At 52.4% G+C, this 26,189-nt stretch overlaps 1 protein-coding gene across 9 annotated transcripts in view; it reads left to right on the top strand.

The window, feature by feature from the left end:
• Positions 1-26,189, top strand: part of SSBP3 (single stranded DNA binding protein 3) — a 162,072-nt gene that overhangs the window by 71,916 nt on the left and 63,967 nt on the right. Inside the window, exon 1 of one of the 9 annotated variants that reach the window (XM_042951511.1) lies at positions 1,097-1,262. The exons of 7 other annotated variants lie outside the window; for them this stretch is intronic. In XM_042951511.1, the coding sequence (XP_042807445.1) occupies positions 1,227-1,262 (36 nt within the window). In that variant the 5' untranslated portion in view covers positions 1,097-1,226. Of the gene's footprint in view, positions 1-1,096; positions 1,263-13,426; positions 13,479-26,189 lie in introns of those variants that run through there. One more of the 9 variants, XM_042951515.1, reaches the window with a different exon arrangement.

Here is a 26,189-nt window from a genome sequence, read left to right as displayed (position 1 = left end):
CACACTTCTATGGTATAATGTGCCTTCACCCAGATAATATGCCTTTGTCTGTCCAGCCAGGCACATACCTGTGCTTCTTTCTATATAGGCGACTTTACGTACGGAGGTCATCGTATTGGGACGTATGCTGAGGTGCGAACACACGTATAAAGGTTTATTTCTACTTATAATGAGGAAATATTCAAAGGCTTGATGTATAGAAAGGCATTTGCACTGATGGATGTTGATGTATTTTTCTTTGCAAAGTTTAATAAACCATTTAACAGTGCCTTCAGTGACTGTAATTAGCTGATTCTTCATTGTTCCCAAGCTCTGCCTTAGCAGGCATCCCAGGACCCCATCCCCACTGCTAGTATGGCGATTCCCCACACAGAGTTGGGTGCTCTGGAGAGGCAGCACAGTTCAAGGTGAGGTGCGTTGGCCCTCTGTTAATGGTGTGCCTTTGCCCTCTCGTATTGCTATGGATGGGAGCCTGTCCTGGGGGATTTCTGAGCTGGTTGTGTCCTTCACATTTAGGCTTGGGGAGAGGAATGCTTTGATGGCACAAGGTTGGGGCCTTCGGTTGTGTTGACATCTGATCTGTGTCAGCAGATAGAACTTGTATCCTCACCATGGGCGTGACGGGCAGAGGGCATTGAGTACCTCTGTTCACTCTAGTGGACGATGACCAGGGAGAGGTGAGATGACCTGTAACGGTGGAGAGGATGTTCCTTGGGAAAAAGGAAGGGGGTCAGTCTTGCTCTCCCTCTTCACCTCAAGAGACTGCTGGTAGGCTGATGGCTGGTAACATCTTAGACTCAATTCTGGGAAGAATTGGGTAACCACCAGGGTGAATGACACAGGGACAGATGGGTGGTCTCGGAGGAGGCACGTGGAGAGCTGTGCTGGATGACCCCCGCGCGGCAGGGGGGGGGGGTGCATTATTAACTCCCCTTTGAACTGCAGGGGAAGGTGGGGCTGTAAGGTAAGGTGGGGTTGGTAAACTCTCCCTCGCGGTCACCACCAATCCTCACTCGCCTGGCACCATTGCTTGGGGCAGCCCTCCCTCTGTGGTGGCTACAGTTTATTGATTGTTGTTCTTTTCCGTTGACAGTGGAGTTTGGCCGAGGTCTCCCTCTGGCTCAGGTGTGATGGAGAGCCCACCAATGACAACCCTTGAGAGCAGTTTCCTGTAGGTCGTCACGTCTGCCCTCTTTACTTTGGGGGCTGCCTGCAGCGAGGGATTGATGCAGGTCTCTTTTCTCCTTTGGTTCAGAGTTCTGGTATGTGTGCATTAGGGACCATATGATATCTGAACTGGGATACTTTTATAATCAGGCCATGCTGTGTATGCATCAGTGTGCTGGCAGCGGGTGTAAACCCGGTCGTTTGGGAAGTTCCTTAGTGTACGTTGAAGGCTCTCTCCTAGCTTATGCGACATTTGACCAAAATCCACCCAAAAAGTAATGCAGGCGTCCTCTCCCTTGCCTGCCCAGCCCTACAGCCTCATGTGAACGGTGGGGTGAGGAGGACAGCCACCAAGGCCATCGCCTTCCCTGGTCCTGAGGGAGGTGAAGCTGGGGCAGCTGTTTGGTGTAGCACATTGCTGCCATGGCATCCAGATTCCTAAGAAGCAGGGGCGGGGCGGTGGGGATGAGGGGCTCCCTGCTTGGGACTGTGCCTTGGAACAATTGACGGGGAGCTGGATCCCTGAATTCAGTCTGGAAAAATGTTTCTGGTGAGCCCTCGCAGTGCCTGTGGCCTGCTGGAGGTGAGTTCGGCTCCCCTGCATGGGGCCTGGGCTAAGCCTGGGGGCCCGGGTCGGAGGCAGGGGCTCTGACAATGGACCAAGTGTGGTTGTGAGCTCCAGCCTGGCTGGCTGTCTGGCTGCCTCCGAAACATAACTCAATATCGATTGTGCAGGAGGCCCAGCCTCTGTCACATGCAGTAATCCTTGCTCCACAGCAGGCATGCTCCTTGAAGGGAGAAAGGAAGCGGTTTTGTCCCTGGTACAACACGTCTTTAAAAATGCACCTTGATTTAAGATTCTGCTTTCTATAGCATATTTTAAAATGTCAGAAAGATAAATATGCAGCCTTTTTAATGTGTCTGCCTTGAACCGAATCATTCATTCTCGGGGTCACAGGCACATTCAGACTCCCCACCACCCTCCTGGCTTCGATGGTGTGTCCATCTCTCTTCCAGGAGCAGAGTTTTGGTGGGGCCTGGGGACTAGGCTCTCGAAGTCCCTTTCTTCTGGAAGTCCGGGAGATGCATTTGTTTCCCCAGTTTTGAGTCTGCTAAAGCTATACAGAGAGTTTCCAGAATATTTTTTGGAACTTTACTGTTGGACTTGTGAAACAGGCACTGGCTTCTAGCTGCTTCCATATGGGGACCCTTCTCACTTCCCGTGAAAACCCACCAGCCAGAGGATCTAGGGAGGGAAAATGTACGTTCCAACCCTGGGCTTCCAAGACAGGCAAACACTGGCTCTCTGTTCCAGTAGAACTTGGAGGAAGTTAGGCCTGGTGGGGTCAGGGGAGCCCCCCATTCTTGTGGTGGTACGGGGCATCGCAATTCCAAGGTTGGGTAATGGCACCTTCGAAGCTCAGTGAAGATTCTGGAGGGGGATTGAACTATAGGTGAGGGAGATGCCATCAGATCAGTCTGTGGGGTTTATATCCTTTTGTCATTGTGTGTGGCTTTTTATAAAGATACCCCGGCAATCCAGCGGTTGATTTTTCTCCCTCTCAGAAGGAGCTGGAGGAACCCAAGGGGTTTTCAAGATGGCGAGTGAGGATGTTAAGACATTGATTGTTACACTGGTTGAGGAACTTAGAAACCCCAGGGGGCAAAGCTGCCTTCTGCCTGAGGGAGAGCTGCGGGGGAGGGGGGGGGGCTTCTGGTTTGACAGGTAGTCATGCTCAGTTAGGCCTGGAATGAACCTGGAGGATGCTGTCTACACCAGCCTCCGCCATGTATAGAGATGAGGTGCTGTGACTTGGCCAGGGCCATACAGAAGATCAGCAGCTGAGCCAGAAGCTTTTAGTCACCTTGCTCAATGGTCTCAGGTGGGCCTGGCCCGCGACTCAGCAGTGCTGGTCGTAGCATGTGAACAGAGCTCTGGCAAACACCTGGCTCTTGGCGGGCCCCTGCCCTCTTCTGTCTCGGTGGGTTACATCCCCGAGGACTGTCCCTTTGGCATCGTGGACCTCGTGTGTGCCGATCACCCCCTTGCTGGGCCCCAGTGTGTTGCTCACAGAGCACAGGAGAGAGGAGGGGAGGGCAGGGCTGACCGCCTGGACAGAAGTCCGGATGACCGGACAGCAGAAGGGGAGGCTCCAGGGGAAGAGCTTCCGTTCTCCCGCCCAGTCCCCGAGTCGCTCTTCCTCTTCCCCTACAAACCATTTTGAGGATCATAACATTTATCATGAGCTTTATTATGGGAGACTCTTCTTCATGTTTAAAAATAAACGCTGGCTTACGGAACTATATTTGGTACATGGAAGCCGTTTGCATGTAAATGTGCTTAAAGGACACTGCTTTCTTTAAGATGTAGAGTGAGCCCCAGCTAGAGGGGCGCGCCGGGGTGGGCTGCGGGAGGGACCCCGGGGTCTGCCTCGCTCAGGACAGTTGGCTTGTAGCCCTCAGTCCCATTGAATCTGTCCTTCCTTCCCCAGGGACAATTGCAAAACAGGATAACTGGTGCTTAAAAATTCATAGAAAATGTTTCTTATCACAACGTCATAATTGTTATGACTCAGAAAAGTAGAATTGCCATTCCACTCTGCCTGTCTGCCCTCACTTTTGTTGCCTACCGAGTCCCCAGCAGCAGCTGCAGAATCATAAAAGAGAGAGAGAGAGCGAGAGAGAGAGAAAGAAAGAAAGAAATCCAGGGCAATGCTTTATTTATGTTAACGGCTACATTTGACTTGAAAATTCCGTCCCCTGAGCCTTGGGGTCAGCACATTACAGAATGATTGATGGCTGTCAGGAGCCGGCAGGGCGGCAGATTGCAAAGGGGGAAGCGGACATCATCGGACAGATGATGCCGTGGCTTTCGGGGGCTTAGCAGAACCCAGACCTTGAAAGGAACGCAGTGGAAAACAAAAGCAGTTGGAGAACTCTGCTTTGGGCCCGGCCTTTTCCTCTTCTCTTTCTTTCCTTTTCCCTGTCTTTTCTGCTGAACACTAGGAACAGGGCAGGGGCACCCCACCGTACCAGCACACCCCAGAATGTATCGCTGTTGGGGTGATGCTGTGATAAGACCCTAGAGAGGCCGGGCCCAAGATGGTGTGCCCTCACCTCCACGTGTCTGAGTCGTGTTTACAAACCAGGGGCTCTTCCCCCAGGTCACCTCTTGGTGAGAGCCCCATAGACATCTTCTTGTCCCCCACCTTCTCCTTGGCCCCATTTCCGAGGTCCAAAAACCAAACACAGGAGGACCACCTCTTCTGGCAAGTTGTTCCCCACCCTACGATCCAGGCTACTTCGGATTATGTTTCCAGAGGGCTTTCTGGCTAATCCTTGTGTATTTTCGCCAGTGGAAACAAATGGTATTGGACCCACAGGCCTGTTTACAGATGGGGAGACACGGGAATGATGGAGGAGCTTTGAATTTTAAACATTAGCTAATGAAATTGCAGACGGGGGCACTGGGTGGAACAGCCTGGGTATTCCCATGAAACAGTTTGTAGTCAGTTGTGAGGAAGAGAAGCAGGCCGGCTTGCTCGCTCACTCGCTCGCTCGCTCCACGGATATTTCTGGAGCCCCTACTGGGTGCCAGGAGCCACATACAGAAAGAGCTCTGCGTGCTGCCCTGGGGTGTCCCAGCCTGAGTAAATAAAGAGTGTGCACGAAACTTTGCAGGGAAGAGGGTGGAGGAGGGCGAGTCTGATACTTCCCTGAGTAGGAGGGTTAGGAGCCCGGCCCTGCTGGAAAAGGGAAGGCACTTGGGGAGGGCCCTCTGGGCAGATGCTGGTGGGATGGGCGTGCGGAGGAGATGGAGGTGAGGCTGGGGCAGTGTGTGGCTGCTTTAGAATTGGACCGCCTGTCCCCAGGCGCGGGCAGGATGGCGGGTGGCTGCAATTCGTCATTTCCCCTGCCTCTGCCTCCCCCGCCTTGCTGCTCTTGTGCAGTTGTGTTGGAGACAGAACTGGCTGTTCATTCATCCGCTAATTGTTTTGATAAGAGACTCTAATTATCCACTGCGATCATCAGATTACCGTGAGCTCCAGGAGGGAGATTGGAGAGTTTGAGCCCACTGCTGCAGCCACAGCAGCACCCTCTCCCAGAAAGGGACCCAGTGTCGGCCCCTAGCCCTCTGTGCCCAGTTCCCAGTCAGTGCCCGCTGAGCCATCTCGTGGAAGTGTCCTGGATGGCTGGGGTAGGCCCTGGAAATCCACTGGAAAGCACAGCCCTGATGTCAAGCAGGACTTTCCCTTGGATTATCTTTGCCACTGTGTTAAGTCCACAGATAAGGGTTTGGTTCTAGGGATTTCAGAGTAAGGTGAGGAGTGTGGAGAAAATCAGAGAAGCAGTAATGCCTGTAATGAATTGACATCAGCGGTAGAGACATTCAAACACCTTTTTGGACCGTTTGATTAAGTTCTATTACATGTGATTTTGGTATAAAGAGAGCAATAGGCAAAAAAACAACCAGGAAGTCAGATTATAAATTAATCCAGTAATCGAATCCTCCAGCAAAGGTAATGGGGAATGATGGTGTTGTAATTGATCTGATACGGACTTTCACATCAGTGAAGCTACAGAGTGAGGGAGCATCTCGCCTCGGGACGATGATCACGATCGTGATCGGGTGTGTCCTACGGAGAGATTTGGCGTGGTGGCCCCAAGGGACTGTTGGAGAGGAGGAGGGTTCCACTGTCAGTGACTCTGTCTGCCTTCATTCAGGCAATGTCTGTAGCTCCCAAATGAGCCAGAGAATCATGATGCCATCCTGTCTTCTCCCTGTGAGACCAGAGGCGTTTTGAGAAATGCAGCCTGGGCTGTGGGGATCTGGCAGGGGTTTGGAGGGGTGGGCAGGGATGATTGCCCACGTAGAGTCACATCCTGGTTCAAGACACTGGGCTGCCTTGTATGCCAGTATCTGAGGCCCTGTCTTCCCATTGATAAGACGGTGCCACAGCAGGTGATGTCTGAGTTCCCTCTCGCCTCTACTCTCTGTAGTCCTTTTGTTCTCGAACCCCCAACTCTCCCTGCCCTGAGCAGGAAGCCAGAGAAGTTAAGTTCAGCTTTCCTTAGTTCCCCAGCATCGGCTGCTCCCTTTTTTCCCCACCTCCTAGAAGAGGGGGGCCGACTCTGTGCCCTGGCTCTCCCGTTGTCTTCACATTTGGGGCTCAGCTAGCTGGGAAGTTTGGCAACACGTCAGGCCATATATCTTGTAAACCGCCCTCCAGAAACGACCTCGTTTAGCAGATTTACAGATGTAGTGGGCCTGCCTGTTCTCGGGGGCTGCCATACTAAATCACGGCAGGTCCACTGGACTTGGACGCCTCAACACAGAACTTTTCAAAAAATTTCAGGCAGGATATATCACTGCCCCATTAACTCCTTGCCATTAATCTACCTCTCCTAAAAACCTGGAGTTTTCCCCAAAGCACCGGGACTTGGTGAAAAACGGGCCTATTTGGTAAATTCTATAAATCAGGCCCGTTTTCTCCTCGGCTCGCTCCCCAGCGGGCCTGCCTCGATTGCCTCGGGGATGGAATGCCAGGTGGGCGAGTGAAGCTGCAGCCTGGCAGGGTTTTTAGGGAGTATCCTGGGGACGGACACTGGCCTTGAGGGTTGGGGCTCCTGCTCTTTCTCCCGTCTGACCCGCGAGATCCCGGAGTGAGCACTGTTCCTAGGGCAGGGACTAGGGCTGTCATCAGTGGGGGTTGCCAGAAACCGCAGCGGCCCCTGTGGTGGCACAGAGGCTGGCAAGGGAATGGGGCCCTGCCAGGGGACTGTCTGGAAGGGGCAGACCCCTTCCCTCATCCTTCCCTGATTGCCGAAGACAGGTTTTGGTCAGACGGGGCTTTGTCCACGGCTTGAAGGCTGTTGAGAGTCTGTCCCCATGTCTGGGGTCCGTGAGCTGGCTGGGGCTTTGGAGCCGTAGACCTGAGTGTGCATGCCAGCTTTCTTGGTCACTAACCACAGGAATTCAGGGGTATTTGAAAAGAAAAGCTGTGACTTGGAAGAGTGGGACCTAGGATGAGTGAAAGGAAGAACAAGAAGGGACAGCTGTGATCTCCAAGAAACAAGTTCCGGTATCCCACCTCCCCCCTTATCCCAACTCCTCATTCGGGGGAGAGCACATTCGGCAAGCATGCTTGAGGATTAAATGAGATGGTTCTTGTAAAACGCTTAGCATGATACCTGTCAATAAGCGATAGTAAGTCTTATGGGGGATCACAGGCGCATACCTGCCGCACCTCACGTGTTTATTCTGCTGAGATGGGCCCATGCTAGCCTGAAGGGGGGTGACTCGTTTTTGCCAGTTCCCTCCCCTCAGTCTTTGCAGCCTTCTTATGGGTAGAACTAGGGTTAGACGGTTTCTGTAGGCCTTGCAGGGTCAGTACATTTCACCTCTAGAACTGGATGAATTCACTTCAAGGCTCAGCTGTCACTGGAATCCAGGCTTCTGGAATCCAAGATGGAGCCTCTCCCCCAACCACCCACCGCCTCTGCAGGCCTTCTCCCTGCCCTCAGCTTGCCTGAAGGCAGATAGTACAGCAGGTGAGGCCAGGATCAGTCCTCTCCTGCCTGTTGGGACAGGGTCTGGCAAGCAGGCTGGGACAGGAGGCTGGAGCACCACCTTATCCAGGGAAGATGGGGAACCTCATTCCAACAGGATGCCTTGGCATCCTGCCCTGCTGGAGGAACTGGTTTCCAGGGCCTGGCTCCCAGCCCCACCTGCTGGAGGGGTCCTGGAGGCTGGGGACATGGATCTTGTCTGTTTCCAGGAGTAGTTTACTTTTCTCCTTTTTTGGCAAAAGTACCTGTTATCTGTGCATCTCTTGACCTTTTACAGAGCTAATTAAGCCCTAGAGGCAGAGTTTTGGGGGCCTATTTTTTTTTTTTTTTTCCCTTTGTCAACTAAAGAGTAATTTTAGATCCTCTGGGAGCTTAATTGACTTGCTCCAGGGCTGACCATTGGTTCCCCGTGCTGGGATGGGGTGGGGGAGGTTTAAGGACCCTGGACCTCTCTTCTCTGCCCTCCCTGTTATTTTGTTCTAATAATTCAGATACCTTGCCTTTTCCTTGTCCTGGAAGCCTGGAGTCTCCGCCTGAGTTCCTTGAAAATCGTAGGCTAGGGTTCAGTGAACAGACCTGTGGAGTGTAAGTCATTATTTATCAGTATTATCCCAGAAGGCAGGGAATCTGTCTGTTTTTATTCCCAGCCCCCTGGAAGGTGCCGGGTGTAATTTTGGAGGAAACCAGTGATTGTATGGGGTGTTTGCCTATGACACATGCTGTGTTGGTCTTTCAAAGCCACCGGGTAATGCTGGTTGACTTAACACTTGAGGCAAAGTGGGTTGCTGTTTTTTTCTGAATCTGGCTTAATTGATTGGGTAGGGTAGACAGCCGACTTATTTCTTGGAGACCACAGCTGTTCCTTCTTGTTCTTTCCTTTGCCCATCCTAGGAAAAAGGGCCTTGCCTTCTGCATCTCTTTAGTACACAACCGTGTGTTCCCGCTTGATTGGGCCTAGCCATTATCTTTTGGTATTTGACAGGTGCCATCTTGAATTTATGTGCCAAATACATTAGTAGGTGGTATTGATAAGAACGAACTGCGTTGTCGGTCCTTGAGGGACTAGCCTGCTGGCCCAGATCCAAGAAGGCTGGCCATTGTCATTGCTGGTGGCTACTGGCCATGGCTGCTCATGTGCATATGCCTCAACCCACCGAAGCCTTCCAGTTCCCCCAGCCACAAAACTTTACTGGTTGTGCAGCAGCATACCTCCTAAGACCTCAAGTCCATACGGTTCTTCAGTCCACATTAACACTGTCCATGACCCCCTTACTGCCCGAGACTGTGTATTACTCTCTTGCGCCTGGCCTGCCTGTCCCCAGCCAGCCACAGGAGAGATAGCAGGTACTTGTGACCAGACCAGAACCTTCCTGAACCGTGATCTCATAAACTGTGCCTTGGGAAGGCTGGAACCAGGGCCGAAGCTGTGTCCCATCTCCAGGCACGGATGTCAGGTAGACCTCATTTTTCAGTCCCAGAGCTTTGGAGGGTAGAGCAGTTTGCATTCCATTTTCCCAACCCCTTTCCCGACCGGCTTTCTGGTTTTATCTCCAAGCAGCCGAACACTGCATAAAACATCATGGCTTTAATCTCTTCCTTGCTTACCCAACCCCTTCCCTTTGTAGGCCAAAGGCCTCAGACCCAGTCACGGTCCACTGTGGGAAACACTCTGTCCATTTTTGTTGTGGTGGTCTTCAGCTCCTTCTCCTTCATTCTGCTTTTTCTAAGCAGAGTGGCACATTGTAGACACTCCAGTATGTTTGAATGAGTGAATAATAACTAGTCTGACATCCTTGGAGGGCTTACGGGCCGCGGGTCAGTGCGCCAAAGTTATACACATCTTCATTTGATTTGCACAGCAGCTGTCTGGGTTTAGCATCCATTCCCCCATCTTTCACAGGAGGAAGAAGCTGGGGCTCAGGCAGGTGAAGGGCCTCCCAGGCCCCAGAGCTGCACCATTGTTTGTGCAGATCCATTCAGAAGAGCCTCCGCCGCATCTGGGGAGTATTTAGGTAATGGAATGAGAGCTCTCAGGACAGGAGCAGGGTGTGATGAAAGGGGCCGTGGGTTAGAAGCCAGGGATGGACATCATGCAGCCACTGGACCTCAGGCAAGTGTGGAACCTACTTAAGTCCTCAGTTTCTTCACCTGGAAACTGGAGGCACTGGGATGTGAATCAAAACTGCTGCTGGAGTTCTTGTTCTGAAATGTGAGTTGGCCCTCCTGCACCGGTGCCTGGACATCCCTGCTCTCTCCTCGGCTTCAGGATGCAGCTCATGCTCCCCAGCTGGGCCCAAGGCCCTGTGGGCTTAGCGCCTTTGCGCATGGCACCCCCTTTCCCTTAAGCATGAGCAGAGGGGCTTCTCAGAGTTCCCTGGATATGCCCTGTTCCCTTGCATCATTGTGCCTTTGCACATGCAGCGTCTTCCACCCAGGGTGCCCGACCCTCCTTTGCTTGCTCGGAGGGCAGGTTTCCCTTTATGACTGGGCTCTGGGTTCTTTTCCCAGCACATCTTTTCTGCCTTCTCAAGGCTCTGCCATTCTTCATTCATCCACAGATTCTTTGGTTGCATGTCTCCCTTTGCCAGGCGTGTACTAGTTGCTGGGCTGAGACAGCCTCTAGAGCTCTGCTCTGTGGATTGAAGTTCTGTGTGATTCCGCCTAGTTTCCTTGAAGTTAGGGCCTGTCTCTGTGGCTCTGCCCCAGGTTCTTAGCACCTGGGTGATGCTCAGGATCCTGCCTGCCCAGTAACTGGGTGTCTTCGGTGGCTTTGAAGCCAGGCCTCTCCTCTCCTTGGTCCTTTTTTCTTTTTCTTTTTTTGAGAATGGGGGCCAGAGCCCAGAGCCAGCATTTCTCATCTTAGAAATTGGCATTCCTTCTACGTAATTTTTATTTGCTGCTATTCCCCACCCCCCCCCCCCCAGCCCCCCGGAAGTCACTAGTGATTGTGGTGAATGTCTCTCCCACTGGACTGGAAGCCTCTGGAGGCCAGGGCCACATCTGATTCACCTCCGCTTTGCCTGGTGTGAAGCAGGTACCCAAGTGTCTGTGACGGTGGGAAGGGCAGCAGGCAGCCTCTGGTTGTTGTATTTCGGGTGGGGGGGGGGTGGGGGTCTGTGAGCTGAGAGAGCCCCCCTCTCTCCTGTCAAAACCTGAGAAATTGTGAAAAGTGTGTCCAGACAGTGGGTTTGAAACCAGTCTCCTGAGCACTAGTCTTTGTGGTTGGCTCATTCCTTAGGCTTTTCCTGTACTACCTGCCTCCTTGAAAGAGAAGGGGCCAACCAAAGGACAATAAAAGTACCGGAAACACCATGTCTTGGCTGCCCTTTTTTTTTTTTTTTTTTCTTCACAACCCTTGTTTACAACCTAATCAATTGATCCAGGACCTGCTTTTGGCCATTTTTCCTGGGGGTGGTCATTGTCCCTTCGGAAGGCTGGCGCCTGCCCGGAGGGTTGATCATTAACAGATTCAGAGAGGGTCTGGGTGGTAAAGCAGTAGGTAACAGAGGGATTTGCACTGGGAGTGGGGGCTATTAAGGATCTTCCTAATTGTTGGGCTAAAGGTGGGTTCAGTGGGTTATGAGGTCCAGCAAGAAGCTGCTGAACTGTGAGGCAGCACACTCCTCCCAGGAGAACCCCTGTTCCATGCTGCTACGGTTTCTTGTGTGTTTGGAAATTTCCTCCATTAGACGTAAATCCTCAGGACTTTCCGTTACCCCGGTTTATGCCTTCCTTGTCGCCAGCAAAAGCACAGGTCCTGAGTACCTACACACTGCTACACGTAGACCTGTAGCCACACAGATGGTTTACAGTCTGGTTCCTGGAGGAACTTTGGACTGTTGAACGGTTGCCGTGGGGGCGGGAGGGGAGACAGGGGCCTTAGTTCTGTGACCTGGGCTCAAGTCCAACTCATCACGTAGGTGAGAAGAAAGTCAGCTCCCCTCTGAACCTCACTTTTCTCATCTGGAGCCTGGGGGTGAGAATATAGTTCCTTTTCTCCAGGTTGTTTTAAGGATTAGAGAGAATATATGTGGGAGCATCAGGCACATACTCAGTGCTCAGTAGTGGTTGGTTCCCTCGTGGTCCTCAACAGCCAGTGTGGTGCAGAAAGCCCAGAACAAGAAGGGTTCGGCCACAGACTTGCAGCATCTCCAAGATTCAGTTTGCTCATTTATAAAACGGGAGTACCCCCTGGTCAGGTTGCTGAGGGGAGATCACGGAAAGAAGGTGCCTGGTATATCCTGGGACACACATCAGCCTTCTCCCTCCTGTCACTCTCTAAGTAAGTTTTAAGGCTATGCTAAGTGGTGGAGGTCAGGCTGGTGCAAGCAGTGTTCTAGTCTAGAAGATCTTTGCAGCTGCAGAGCAGAGGAGGGGAAGATCCCTGACTTGAGCTGGGGGTCCGAGAGGCCCCTGGGAGGCAGTGCCACCTCCTTCCTCTGAAAGGGACCCTGGAGGGGGTGGGGAGGAGGCTGGGGATGTGGCCCTTTCCCAGCATCCTGTTCCTTTAAGCCTGAGCTTCCAGCTTCCCCACCGGGAGGGGAGGGAGGGGAGACGGCAGAGAGCTGCTTGGAAAGCTTGATCCTCCCCTCCCCCAAGCGCTGGGGGTGTGAAGATGAACTGGTGTAACTACAGCTTGGTGTTTTGGTGTCTGTGAGAAAAGCAGAATTGGCTCAAGCTGCTTTCTCAGTTAAGGGGATTTAAGAAAGGAAAAAAAAAAATTAATCCAACCCTGGTGATCAATCTGACACCTTCCCTTTGAGCCCCAGATGGCTGATTGGGGCAGAAAGTTGGCCACCGCGGCTGTTGGGGAATGGAGCGGTGTATATTGAGAACTGTGGCTCTCTCTATGCGCACGCACGCTGTATGTAAAGCCTGCCTGCCTGCTTTGGTTTTTTTATTTTTTATTTTTTCATTTTTTGAGGGTATTTGAATATTCACAGAAGGTTCCTTTTGGTTAAATGTCATTCTCAGAGGTGTCGTGTTAACAGAGCTTGCAACCAGGTTCGGCTGCCATGGTTCAGAGTCTTCCTGCCACGTCCTGTCCCCTTGCTAAAGTCCCAGGCCTGGGCATGAGGTGGATGGGTTGGAGGATGCATGGCTCTTCCTGCGCCTTGAGTAGGGTGCCCTGTCTTCAGAGTCAACTTTAGGGACGGTTTGGAAAGTGAAAGGAAAACATTCACGCTACCGTTATCTTATCACAACTTCTAGACTTGGACAGAATGCTGTCCGGGTCTGTACATGGGTTTGTGGTCTGCTTTTCCTTTTGATAAGCCTGTTTCTAATTATTCCTAATTATCCTTTAATGGCTGCATCGGTTTTATTTAACTCTTCCTCTCTTACTGGATATTCCTTCCTGTCCTCCCCCTTCCTCCCCACCATTGTACATAACACTGCAGTGAACATCTTAGCATTTCATTTTGGATGATTTCCTTGGAATAAATTCCCAGAAGTGAAATTACTGGGTCAGAAAGTATGGGCCTCTCCTTTCAAGATCCTTGAGTCTTTTTGCCAAATTATTTTCAAAAGGATTGTCTTGATTTATACTGAAGCTAGAATAGATAAATGGGTATTCTAACTGCATTTTTGCTTGCACTGGGGATTATAAAACACGTTTTTTAAGGAAGCTCTTTTTTTTTTTCCGCTCTAGATGAAAAATGTTATAACCCTGACTTTCCTACTTTTTGTACCAACCACCACGTCCGACTGCTGTGTGCTTCTTATAGTGCAAGTGGAGTGTGGTGAGTCCTCTCTGTTCCCAGACTGCCAGGGACTCACAGCTGCCCAAGAGAGAGGAGAGGGCGGCTGGTGGGAACAAAGGTAGACCAGGTGTGATCTCGTGCTGTATGAGCGAGCCACATGTGCTGTCCACGTTAAGGGGAGAGGAAGTTGCAGGCTTAGGGAGCCTTAGCCTTGAGGAATGGGCGTGGCCAGCGCTCCCTGCTTAGGAGCAGGCTCTTGGTGGTGCCCTGGCTCATCATTTTGTTCGACAATGTTTAAGGGGCCTCCTGGGCACCACGCTCAGTGGGGATAGGGAGATGGATAGGAGCCAGCAGTCTTTCCAGGCAGACAGAATCACACACAGGGAATTTCTATATGATGTGACAGATGGCTGGAGAGGGTGCCATGGATGATCAGGGCCAGAGTGACAAGCTCTGCCGTTCTTTTGTTCTTAGATTTTCAAGTCCCTTCTCCCTTCCCTGTTCGTCAGGGGCTCCCCTTACCAGTAAAGAAGGCTGAGCAAATCAACAAGTATTCCCTCCTTGTCCAGTATTCATACCCAGGTGGCTTTTGACTTCATGGAATTTCCATGCTGGGAAGGGACATTGGAAGCCAGCACCCCAGTCCCTGTTGGGTGCAGTCAGTGACCGGGTGCTTACTGCCTAACTAGTCTGCTCACTCCGCACGCTTTTCCTCCAGCACCCTCTCAGGTCCTTTCTAAGAAGAGTCTAAGGAAATATTTAAGGCTGTAGCATATTTGTCCTGGGAAGCAGTATTAGAGGTGTCAGGCCCAACTTTCCATCCATTTAACAGTATGTAACAAATCAGTTTTGCTTCGTGAGGGCTTCCCGTATGTGCCAGGCAGGGAGTCACTGTTGCCCCGCCAACGTTGGTGAGACTGCACAAGCCATGTCTGGGCACAACTTAGACGCCATAGCTCCCGGTCACATTGTGTCATATAGAAGGGTTCTCATGCCCGTCTTCTTGTGGGCCTGAGAGCTCTGTGAAGTAGCGGGGGTGGGGGTGGGGCGGGTTCTTTATTCTTTCTGCTTCTCCACGGAGTTTGTGCCTGCATGCTTCAAATCTGCTTTTTGGGGTGTGTCCCACAGGCTTGGTTGGTTGGTGTGGTTTGTCACTGTGTGGTCACACCCCGCCGCCTCCCCCCGCCCCCCCCCCCCCCCCCCCCCCCCGCCCCAGGCAGAGAACCAAGTAATTCTGTCTCCCTTTGGGAACTGGGTCTAGGGTTACATGTTGGGGGCCAGTGCCATTTGGGCGCATCGCAAGAGCCTTGGATAGGAAGGGAAGTCTGGTGCTGGTCCCAACTCTTGGCTAGGCCCTGCCAGGCCCCCATTCTCATCTCAACCACCCTGATACCTTCTAGGTCGGCAAAGTGAAAATCCCAGGGTTCCTGTTTATTAGCTGCCCTGAGGTGTGGGAAAGCTTGTTTTGGGGAAAGCTTGGCCATCTTGACCCTAAGTAGCATCAGCCTAGGACCTCTGCACGGAGGTGATGGACGGCCTTCAGCCATCCGGCAGGGAAGGTACTCCACTCTCCAGCACTTTCGTGTGAGACCCTGGGCACTGATCCCAGCGGACTCGGCTATTGGTTTCAGAAAACACAGGCACACAGTTGGCTTTGGTATGGTCATCTCCCCTTCCCCTCAAGCTCCTGGTTGGGGAGCAGGAAAGCCCTGAAGCAGAAGAGAACACAGAACCCCCAGATTGTGCCGGGGAGGGGTGGATCACAGGACTGGCTCCCAGCTGCCTTCCATTGTCTGCTGTGGCAGTGGCCTTAGCCCCCTCCCCCAGGTCCTCCTTTTGAGAATAAACATATCAACAGGATTGATTACCCGATTGGTCCCCAGGCAGCTGGCTCTGGCCTGCATCTGGAGCTGATTTCTCCGCTGTCACACACCCATTGTCTTGGATTATTCACTTCTACAAATCAGAGGTTGGCTTCACCGCCCTAACCCTACCACGACCCCCAGATGCTTGTTTGTCAGTCGAATGAACACTTCCTGCTGGGGGGGGAGGGGGGGACAACCCTGAAGCACACGTGGGCAGCCTTTGAGCCCCACCCCCCTGCCCTGATGCAGACAGGATGTTCCTATCCCAGCTCCTCCCCAGCCTCCACCCGGGCCTGCCTTTCTGAAGTGGATTCAAAGTGGAGGAGACATTTCCAGGAAGCTGGATCAATCCCCCCATCTGCAGGGAGAACTTGGTGGGGAAGAGACACCCAGGGGCTTCTTGGGCGCTGTCCTGTGGTCTCTGCCTCCCAAGTGGGGGCAGTGGATCTTGAGCCTTGGCAGCTCCTGGCATGAGGGTTGGTCTGGTCTGCCCACTGGGCTCAGGAGCTGTGACAAGATGGGACAGCCTTAAAGGCACTGAACAGGTCATGGCTTTGCTTTGAACCCAGAGTGGAGGCTGTAAAGGAGTAAACGGGAGCATATTCTCTGGTCCTCTGTGAAATGCTGCCTGTTCTTCAAGGCTCGTCGTGAGCTACACCCTCCTTGTGAAAGGAAGCTCTCTTTGACCACTTGCCCCAAACAATCCCTTTCCTTTGAAATACTACAAAGCTCAGAGTTGGTGCTGTGGGCTGGAGCCCTTTTCCTGCGGGCTGCTGCTTTGTTGCACAAGAATGAGAGAAGGGCAAATAGACCGGTGAATGCTAGGGAGAGGCAGTTGGGTGTAGTCTGAAACGGCTGTGTAGGAGAGCATCCACTAGCTGTATGCTGCGCTGGGCAGGTGTGCCATTGGGACCTCAGCACCATGGACCTGGGGACACAACACAGAGCTCATTTGGGGTGGAATAATTCAAGGACTTTTTCTACGTGCTGCCTTCTTGCTTTTGAATGGTGATAATAATTTGGCTGGTTCTCTAGCTGAAGACCTTAGAAATCAGATCCTCTGCTACACACAGGGCTTGAGGTGGAGGGGGACGGTGGGGACAGAAGGCTGCTTGCTCAGTGTAGTTGGGCTGTTTTCCTGAACCTGCTGGCTTGCAGCTCCCTCCCTGCATGACAGCGGCGATGGCCATGGTCACAGGGCCACCCTTTGGGGGGTGCGTGTCCTTGCTTATTTGCTCCAGATGAGGCCGACTTGATTTGGAGACCTTGCTGGTGTGGTCCTTTGTAGTTCTCCAAGCCCTGCACCTCCACTGCCCTCTGTGAGCCCTGCAAGCAGTCTCTTGAGTTAGTGGGGTTGCTTGTCTTCTCTTCGCCCCAGAAGCCCCGCAGGGCCTTGTGATCTGGTAGGGGTTGGAACCAGCTTTGACGTCCAGGTTGTCCACACTGCCTCTCTGTCTTCTGGCTTTTGTTCCAAAGCACAGAGTGCTTGTGGCTCAGCCCTTCCCGTGGGTGTTTTCAGCCTGTGAGGACCATCCTCCTCACTCCCAAGCCGTTGGTGGGTTTCTACCTGGAGCCCAGGCTGCCCAAGGCCAGACCGTAACTCTGCTGCCCCCTTCTGGGGTGGCCTGTTCTCTCCCTGTCCCCACCTCACTTTCCTATCTAAGACGAGGAAGTCTGTCGCTGGTTGGTGTCAGTGAAGCGTGTGTGGCTTTAAAGACCTCAAACTGCAGAGTCCTTCTTGCTCAAGTCTCCGGAGAGATGAGGGTGGGGACCTGTGTTCCTTCCAGGGCCGTTAGCTCCTGGTGCAGAGAGCACTAGATCGGGCCCCGCCTGGACCCAGACTCCCAGACTCCCAGGCACGCAGGCTCGCCGTCACCTTCCGTTCGCTTTGTCCTGTGCCAGTGGGGTTGTTGTCCTGTGCACACCTGGTGCAGGCTTTTCAGTTGTTGGCAGACCAGCCAGTGAAAAGACTTTACAGGGGAACTCTTCTCTTCCCAGGAGCAGAAGAGGTGGAGTGGGAACGTTTGGCCTCCCCATGCCCATCCCGGGCTTCTGTCCACCCCAGCCCTGCTTTTCCACTTAGCTCTTGCTCTCCCCATGGTCTCGGACTAGTACTTTGCAGATTGCATCAGGGAACCACTTACCCCAATTAAAACAGCCAGGGTGGGGGCAGGAGGAAATGGGCTGAGGTGTTGGGAATGTTTCAGCTAATGCGGGGAGTGCTTTTTAAAAGGCAGGTAGAAAACTTTTTTCTCTTAGTAGATCAATTAAAGACCTTTCTGAAAATTAACCCCTGGGAGGTATGTCGGTGGGCTCTGTTTTCCTATGTATACCCAACTCTGTGCAACCCGCCCCCCCCTCCCCAGTCCTGCCTAAACATACTCTCAATGCCTTTAGAAATTTCTGTGAAAGGTGACCAAGTGTTTTTCAAAAGAGCTCCCCTTCTGTGATAAATGCCAGGTAGTGACTGAGCCTGCAGCCCCTGGGGAGAGAGAAGAAAGCCTGGCTGAGCATTGAAGAACCATTTCTGAGAGGGTGGGAGCCTGGCTGTGCCTCCCTGAGGTCTACACGGCCTGCTGGCAGCAGCAGGCACGAAGACGGGCATCTTGTCAGAGCCAGGCAGATGGCGTTCACCTGCTCGGGACACGCTCCCTGGTGCTGGGGCCCTTGGAGTTGCCGGGATAATAACAGACAGCTGCCATCTCCGGGCCGGAGATCTGCGGGCATTCAAACACTTGGGAAGTGTGCAGGGGAGAAGGAGCCGGCTCCAGGCCTCCTGTCCCCGGCACGGCCTGTCTTTTGTTTTGAGATTTGTGGCGGCCCCCCCCACCCCCCCCAATCAACATCCGAGCAACAAGAGTGTTTTAATAGAGGACAGTTCTGTTTTGGAAACGACAAGAAAGCGCCTTGTCGAGTGTGACCTGGCCTGTCCTTTGTCCAGCCTTCTCCTGCTTTGTGTATGCTTGCAGTGGGTTTTGTTCCAAGGGGCAAAGGAGTTGGACATGGATTTGGTTGTGTTCCTGGGGTTTTCTTCCCCCGCCCCCCCTTTTTTTTTTTTTTTTTTTGGCAGCGACAAAGGCTTTTGGTTATTTCTGAGTACAGGGCAATCGGGGAGTTAGGGATTTTCGGGACCACTCCAGCGCCTTTGAGTTTTACCGGGTGGTGTCAGGAGTGGTTGAGAAGCCAACTTTCTGACCGCCTGGTGTTTTCTCGGCCCATTGAATACATGTGTCAGGGACAAATTGTGTCTCACCGTGCCGTCAGCCTCAACTCCTAATAGGGACGTTTCCCTAAATATCAGTCGGATGCAAGGCTGACTGTTTTGAGACCCAGCTTTGTTTCCCTCCTCTTGCTCTGCGGAGGAGGGATGCTGATGCCTCCCTTCATTATCCGCTTCCTGTATCGTGGCTAGAGCTCAAGTCTGGGTTGACTTGATCTGGCTTGTTGTAGAAACTTCGGCTCTCGTTTGGCTACTTGGAAAATTATGCATTGTTTGGAGGTAGCTCAGTTTGATGGGGTCTGATAGAAATTTTATAACCACCCTCAAGGCAGAGCTCATGCCTCACTCCTTCAGGCCAAGACGGGAAGACAGGTTTGCCAAGCAAACGAGTGGTGTCCTAAGATGCAGGAAGATTACAAAACCCACTCGATAATCTACACTGCTCAAAATCAGCGTGCTCTGTTTGCTTACACGCTCTGGTTGCGCCTTTGACAAATGGGCCCTGCTCAGTCGCTAAAGCCATATTCTGTGTATGCCTCATTCAAGTGCATTATAACTTTTTACAGTGGTAGGTCACACCAGCTTTTCATCTTCTATCCCTAATTATTCCAAGTCGGTGAGATTGTTCCTGTATAAGACAGTGGCAGAGATTACCTTTTAGTTAGGTACTCTTCATTTTCAGAACTGGCCTAGGAATGAATCCCTGCCCCTCTGGATTGGTGCCCTATCCTAATCTTCTTGGTTATTTCCATACTGCTCTGTTGAGAGGCTTAGGAGTTATTTGTTTGAGGGGGGAGGTATGCTTTAAAACATTAATTTATTCTACAGTGCCAGGGATTCAAAGATAAGATGGGATCTTTGCCCTCTGGGAACCCACCATCAAGTGAAGTCAGACAAAGCGTTGAACACAGGACACTGTGTAGTTCTGTGCAGGGCCCGGGCCAGGGTAAGCTGGGCATAGAAGAGAGAGAACAGGGTGGTTCTCCGGGGCCGGGGGAAATGTGGGGTGGGTATAAAGATCGGGGCGCCTGGGCGGCTCAGGTGGACAAGTGTTCAACTTCGGCTTAGGTCATGATCTCGCGGTTTGTGAGTTCGAGCCCCGCACCAGACGCCCTGCTGTGTCAGCACACAGCCCGCTTCAGATCCTCTGTCCTCTCTGCCCCCCTCTGCCCCTCCTCCTCCTGTTCTCTCTCTCTCTCTGAAAAATAAATACACTTAAAAAAATAATAAGATTGGTAAAGAAGGTGGTGTTCGAGGGGCGCCTGGGGGAAGAGCTGGAACCCTGTTGTTTCACCATTAGAATCTCAAGGTTGAGTGAGCGTCAAGGTAAGTAATGGCGCTGGGCCCCCGTGGGAAAGGCTGCCGTGGTCATTGAAGGAGCCCGCTGTCAGGCAGGTGCCAACTCTGCCAGCTACAACTGTGTGGCCTCAGTAATCTAATCCTCAGTTGCCTGCTCTGTGGAATGGATCTGATAAAGTATTTACGTCTTGAGGTTGGCGTGAAGGTGGATAAAGGGAAGTGAGCGGAGTGAGTACTCCACACCAGATAAACACGTACCGTTATTATCATCTTTATAGTGACGTTACCCGGAACGGCTCCTAAGACATGTCAGATGTCAGGGTGCTGGTCCCCCTCCACCCAGCCACCACCTTTCCCATTCTTCCCAGGGATAAGCCAGGTAAGGGGCGGACGTGGCGTCTGGTGAGGCTGTGCTGTGGCCGTGCCTGTTTACCTCTGTGACGCGGCCTGGTTTCGGATAACTTGATGTTTGCTGATAATGCGCCTGGTGTCCTGGCCTGAAACTCTACGCCTGTTTGGACTTGTAGCATTTCCCCTGTCCTCCGGTGGATGCGCTCTGTGACACATGGCTGACACCGGCCTGAGGCTTATCGCCCCAAGGTGTGCATTATCGTAGCCCTCCCACTCTTTCCCCTGGCAAGCGTGTGATCTCCACTCTGAAGGCCCCGCGGATTCTGTGCGGGTTCCGTCCTGGGAGTGCTTCTAGTCTAGGAGGAGGGGTAAGAAAGAAGCCCAGGAGCTGCCAGCCTGGATAGAAGGGTGCCAGGAGTTGGGGACAGAGTGGGAGCAGGGGTGGGGGTAGGGGGTACCCGGTCAGGTAGGGGGGTTCTGGGAAGGGCTACTGAGGAAGGAGGCCCTGGGGCCTCGAAGATTTTGCACAAACGACGACGAGTGGGAGTGTATCTTGGTGGAAGAGGGGGAGAGGTGGAGGAATAGCTAGCAGGTCAGGGTGCCCAGGCTGGGGACAAAACTGGGAGAGGGCAGAAAAGTCTGCCAGAGAGAGAGGCAAATAGTAGTGACTGTTCCAGCCCCATGCCCAGCTGAGAGCTTCCTTCTGTTTATGGTGCATCGTTCACAAGAAGATCCAGACTGGGGTGCCTGGGTGGCTCGGTCGGTTAAGTGTCTGACTTCAGCTCAGGTCGTGATCTCACGGTTTGTGAGTTCGAGCCCCGTGTCAGACTCTGTGCTTATAGCCCAGAGCCTGGAGCCTGCTTCAAATTCTGGGTCTCCCTCTCTCTCTGCTCCTTCCCCACTCATGCTCTGTCTCTCTTGCTCTCTCTCAAAAATAAATAAACATTAAAAAAAAAAAAAAAATCCAGACTTGAGTATCTTGGGCTTTGCCATGGCTCTGAATTACCGAGCCTGGCAAAGGAAGGCAGTGACCTCCAGCTTGAAGCTTTCTTCCATTTTTAAAAACGTTCCCTGGCCCTGTGATTGCTTGCTGAGGTAACTTTCTGCTCTCCTAACTGGATCTAATTTGCTGTTCCTCAGCTGTGACATCTGATAATAGAAAATGTACTATTTATTGAACCCCTATCATGTGCTGCCCACTGTGCTAGGCAGGTACTGTGTACTCATGGACCACAGAATGAGGGTATTTGGGGACCGGTGACAGTGGGAAGGGAAGGGAAGGGCCTGGGTCTGTGCTGGGTAATTCACATCTATTGAATCTCTTGGTTTCTCACAAGGACCCTGGGGAATAAGACAGTGGTTCCCCTCTTACCCAGTTAACAAGTGGCCTGGAAGCTCTCAGCGTACAGATGTCCGAGCTAGGATTTGTTACCCCTAGCCATACTCTTCATGAGATCCCCCAGAGGGATCGGGAAGGAGAGGGGGGGCATTAACAGAGATGGAAATACGTTTGTTATTTAACGTTTGTAGGCATTGGAATCGTCACCCTTTATTTATTTATTTATTTATTTATTAATTATTTTTTTTTTTTACATTTATTTTATTTTTGAGAGGCAGAGAGACACTCCCTCCGGATGCACTCTGTGCTGGTCTCTGCCTGGCTTTCCTCCCATCATGGTAAATGTCAGCCGCGTGTGTTGGAGCGACAGTGCTCCAGTAAGGGAGGCATTGGTGCCGTGCATCCTCGCCCCTCGGTGGTGATGGTGGTGGCAGTGGGGGGTGTTACCAGGTTTTTCTGGGATCGCCTTCTCAGCACCTGCCAAGGCGCACCATGGCTCATCTCAGCAGAAGAGAGCTAAGAGTATCTGCTGATATTCCTTATCAGCAGAAGATCCTGGGATCTAGCTCCAGCGCCCCCTCTAGATTCTGCTCTTCTGCTTCTGCCTCTGGCTGCCCCCTGTGCGTACGGCTTTTGCACGCACCGGACCTTCTTCCTAGAATGACCTGTTCTTCCAGCATTCCACCTGCTATGTCCTTTGCCTGCCCCTACTTCCCAAACCCCCATTCAGCCTTACTTCCCCGAGCAGCTTCTCATCCCCTGAAAGGCCTCCTCAGTGCCCCCATGTGAGACTAACCCTGTGCCCACAGTTCACTGGGTGCCAAGTTGGCACGAGTGTTTCCTGGCCCCAGGGTGGGGCAGGGCGGGGACCCATCCCAGTGCTCTGTAATGCAGGAAATTGAGGACTTGGCTGCTGTGTTCTGCAAGGCACCTGGGTAGGTGACTAGTTCTAGGCCACTAGTCCCACTTAGTCACTGTACCCACTCTCTTCTCTGCATGGTAAATAGCTTGGCCACCTGTTTTTACCAGAACCCCCAGGTCAGAGTCCTGGCCTGCTCCCCATGTCTTCTGTCATTTGGGGCCAGTGTACCTGACCAAGCCCTCCCCTGGTTCTAGGCAGACCTCACCCTATCCATCCTGTCTGCAGGGCTCAGGGCTACTGCACCCCCTACTCCCTGGCCCCATGCTTGTTCTCACCTGAAATGTCGCCTAGGCCGTTCTCCCATCCTCTTGTCCGCGTCCTGCTCATCGTTCATTCACATACGTCACGGAGGCAGTGCTGGCCTCTGCAGACAGAATGTTAGACACACCTGTCCTCCTACGGTCTCACACAGTCGCATAAAAAAAGTGAAATGGATGAAATTCATTTCATTAGTCTATTCTATTTCCTCGTAAATGAATATGCCCCAAACACTATCCTTTTCAGATGTAATCAGTGTAGAAATGATGGACGAGTTATTTTACATACTCTTCATACCAAGTCTTTGGGATCTGGTCTGTATTTTAACATCTCAGTTTGAACTGCCCACATCTCGAAGGACTCAGTAGCCCCCTTGGAGCTGGGGTTTCTGTGCTGGACTGCGTGGGCGTGGCGATTAGGAGCATGAGATTTGTCAAGCGGTGGGCCTGTTTTAGGTTGTCTCTTGACTCTGCCATTTATTGGCACTGTGGCCCAGGAGGGTGACTTCCCCTCTCTGAGCTTATGATCTGCAGAAGCATATGCGCCCTTACCTCACCGCATTGTTGGAAGGCTTGAACGAGCTGATGTTCGCAGAGGCTCAGGTCAGTCCCGAGCACGTAGTACTGGTGACGGTGCATGTTGAAATAACGAACGTTGACTGATGACCAGGGGCTGGCTCGGTGCCAGGACCTGTCCCCTGCCCCCTAGGCTGACCATCCAGGTGATCGATAGCAGACCGCTTGAACAAGGGCCGTGAGTGACAGAGGGATCGGCTGGCTCAGGGCAGGAGCTAGCAAGAGCACTGAGGAGGGAGTGGTCATCTGGAGAGGCTTCCTGGCGGAGGCGCCCCACCCCAAACTCACCTTGGGTTCCTTGGTCTCCAGAGTCCTCTGTGACAACTCCAGCGCCCCGGCGGCTCCCATTTGCTCACTCTTTGTCCTGTGTAATTAGTGCCGTGTGCTTCACTCTTGTCTCTAATTGTGTCGTACAGCGTGTACTTTATTATATCCGGGTATAATACCGTCAGGCTGGCGGTTATCTTGTTCACTAATTGTTTCATGTGTCTATCTTGTCTGCCCCGCCAGATCACCCGCTTCTTCAGAGCAGCAGGCACATCCTCCGTGCCTTTTGTCCTCCCCTGCCATGGCAGGCGGGGCCTCAGGACCCAGATTCGAGTCCTGCATCTGGCACACTGGCCACAAACAAGGCACTCCCTCTCCTTTTACAAATGAGCAGGGTGACACCAGTGATATTTAAACTCCCTCCATTGGTGGGTCTTCAATGTTCTCAAAGTGATGAATGGTCATTCCTTTGCATAGGAAGTATTTGTATATTTATTTTTTTAATGTTTATTTATTTTTTGAGAGAGAGAGAGAATGTGTGCACACGCGTGTATGAGTGGGGAAGGGGCAGAGAGAGAGAGGGAGACAGAGGATCCAAAGCGGGCTGCACGCTGACAGCAGAGAACCCGATGCCAGGCTCGAACTCACAAACTGTGAGATCATGACCTGAGCCAAAGTTGGAAGCTTAGCCGACTGAGCCACCCAGGTGCCCCAACATAACAAGTATGTATTTATTGAGCACCCCCCGAAGTGCCAGTCATTGGGGAGGTAATGAACAAGACAGGATTTCTGCCCTCAGAGTGCTGCAGGTTTAGAGAAAGGGACAACTATAAAGGAATAAAAATATCCGTAGAATTAATTGGAGTTGTGATTTACATTCATTCAGCAAATTTTTTTTTAATTTAAAAAAATTTTTATTTTTGAGAGAGGCAGAGATAGAACGTGAGTGGGGGAGGGGCAGGGAGAGAGGGAGACACGGAATCCGACGTGGGTGCTGTCAGCACAGAGCCCAATGCGGGGCTTGAGCTCACAAACCGTGAGATCATGACCTGAGCCGAAGTTGGACGTTTAACCGACCGAACCACCCAGGTGCCCCCATTTGGCAAATCTTTGAATATGTCTTGCACAGCCTTGCCCTGTGTTAAGCAGTGGGGGTGTTACAGTGAGCGACACCGGTCGTTTCTGTCCTCTTGTTTACTGGGTGGAAGGGAACACACGAAGGACGATGTCGTTGTGCACATGGGTAGGTGCTCAGGGAGAGTGGGGGACACTGGGCTGGGAAGAAGGGGGGTGGGAGCCCTTCTGAGGGTGTTTTGCCCCTCCCGCCCAGAGTGCAGAGAGGGGACTGGGTGAAATTGGCACCTTCCTCCTTCCCCTGGAAGCGTGTCCCAAGGCTGGCACGTTTGTGCTTTGCCCTTGCACATATGATTTGGGGGAGGCTCAGAAAGGGCTCTAAACACAAACCAGATGAAGGCGGTGCCCGCGGGTGCCTGGGAGCAGGGGCGGCCCCGAGAGCATGTGGCTGGGTCACCCTTTATAATTATAACACTGTGGTGAAGGCCCCGGAACCCAGGGTGGTGGCGGGCGGGGGAATGCCGGCTTCCCATCTGCTCAGCCTCTTTGGGCTCTGAATGGATTAGTTCTGTTTGGGTTGCAGCTTACTGTTGTGTGTGTTTTTCATCCCCTCCCGTTTGTTCTCTCTCCCTGGCCTGAACGCCTGCTCACAGGAGCAGCGAGGGTCCTGGTATGGGAGGGAGAATTGTGAAGTGGCCATTATCCAAACAAGAAAGGGAATCATTGGAGTTTGCATTCTTCTGGGCCTCTATGGAAACTCGGATGTGGCTGGGGGTAGGGTGGGGTGTCGAGGCCTCGGGAAAGTGAGAAGATGGGGTGCAGCTGTAGAAACCGGGGTGTGGTGTGGTCTGTGTGAGTGACCCCACGTGGTACAGTTGTGCCCCTTCGGTAGGTTAATTGGTGCTGGAAGACCAAAGTTGGTGTGCTGGTGGTGGTGTTTCTTGCAGGCGGGAGGTCTGGACCGGCACTAACCCATTCCTTCCAAATGGCCTTGGTGATGCCTCTGTTGCAGGAAACTGTTGGCAGCGAAGTAATATTACCGGCAGTGTGATGTGTTCAAAGACCCACATGAGCCTGCCACTGACCTGGCCCCATGACCTGTCTATAAGCCTCAGTTTTCCCAGTGTGTCAAGTGAGGGTATTGATTCCTATCTCGCAGGGTTGTTGAGAGGGGGAAGCAGGTGAGGTGTGGAAGAGACTCGGTGCCACCCATTGGACCCAGGACATGTTCAACAGAGCCTGAGTGCCCATCTCTTAAATTTTTTTTTTTTTTTAACATTTTATTTATTTTTGAGACAGGGAGAGACAGAGCATGGATGGGGGAGGGTCAGAGAGAGGGAGACACAGAATCTGAAACAGGCTCCAGGCTCTGAGCTGTCAGCACAGAGCCCGACGCAGGGCTCGAACTCACGGACCGTGAGATCATGACCTGAGCCGAAGTTGGCCGCTTAACCGACTGAGCCACCCAGGCGCCCCTTTTTTTTTAATTTTTTTTTTTTAACATTTTATTTATTTTCTGAGTGCCCATCTCTTAATGCCACACCAGAGACACAGGGCATTTGGGATGTTGGGAGTGCCCC

This window comes from Panthera leo, chromosome C1 (assembly GCF_018350215.1).
Source record: "Panthera leo isolate Ple1 chromosome C1, P.leo_Ple1_pat1.1, whole genome shotgun sequence".
NCBI lineage: Eukaryota > Metazoa > Chordata > Mammalia > Carnivora > Felidae > Panthera > Panthera leo.
This window is presented reverse-complemented; position numbering and strand designations above follow the sequence as displayed.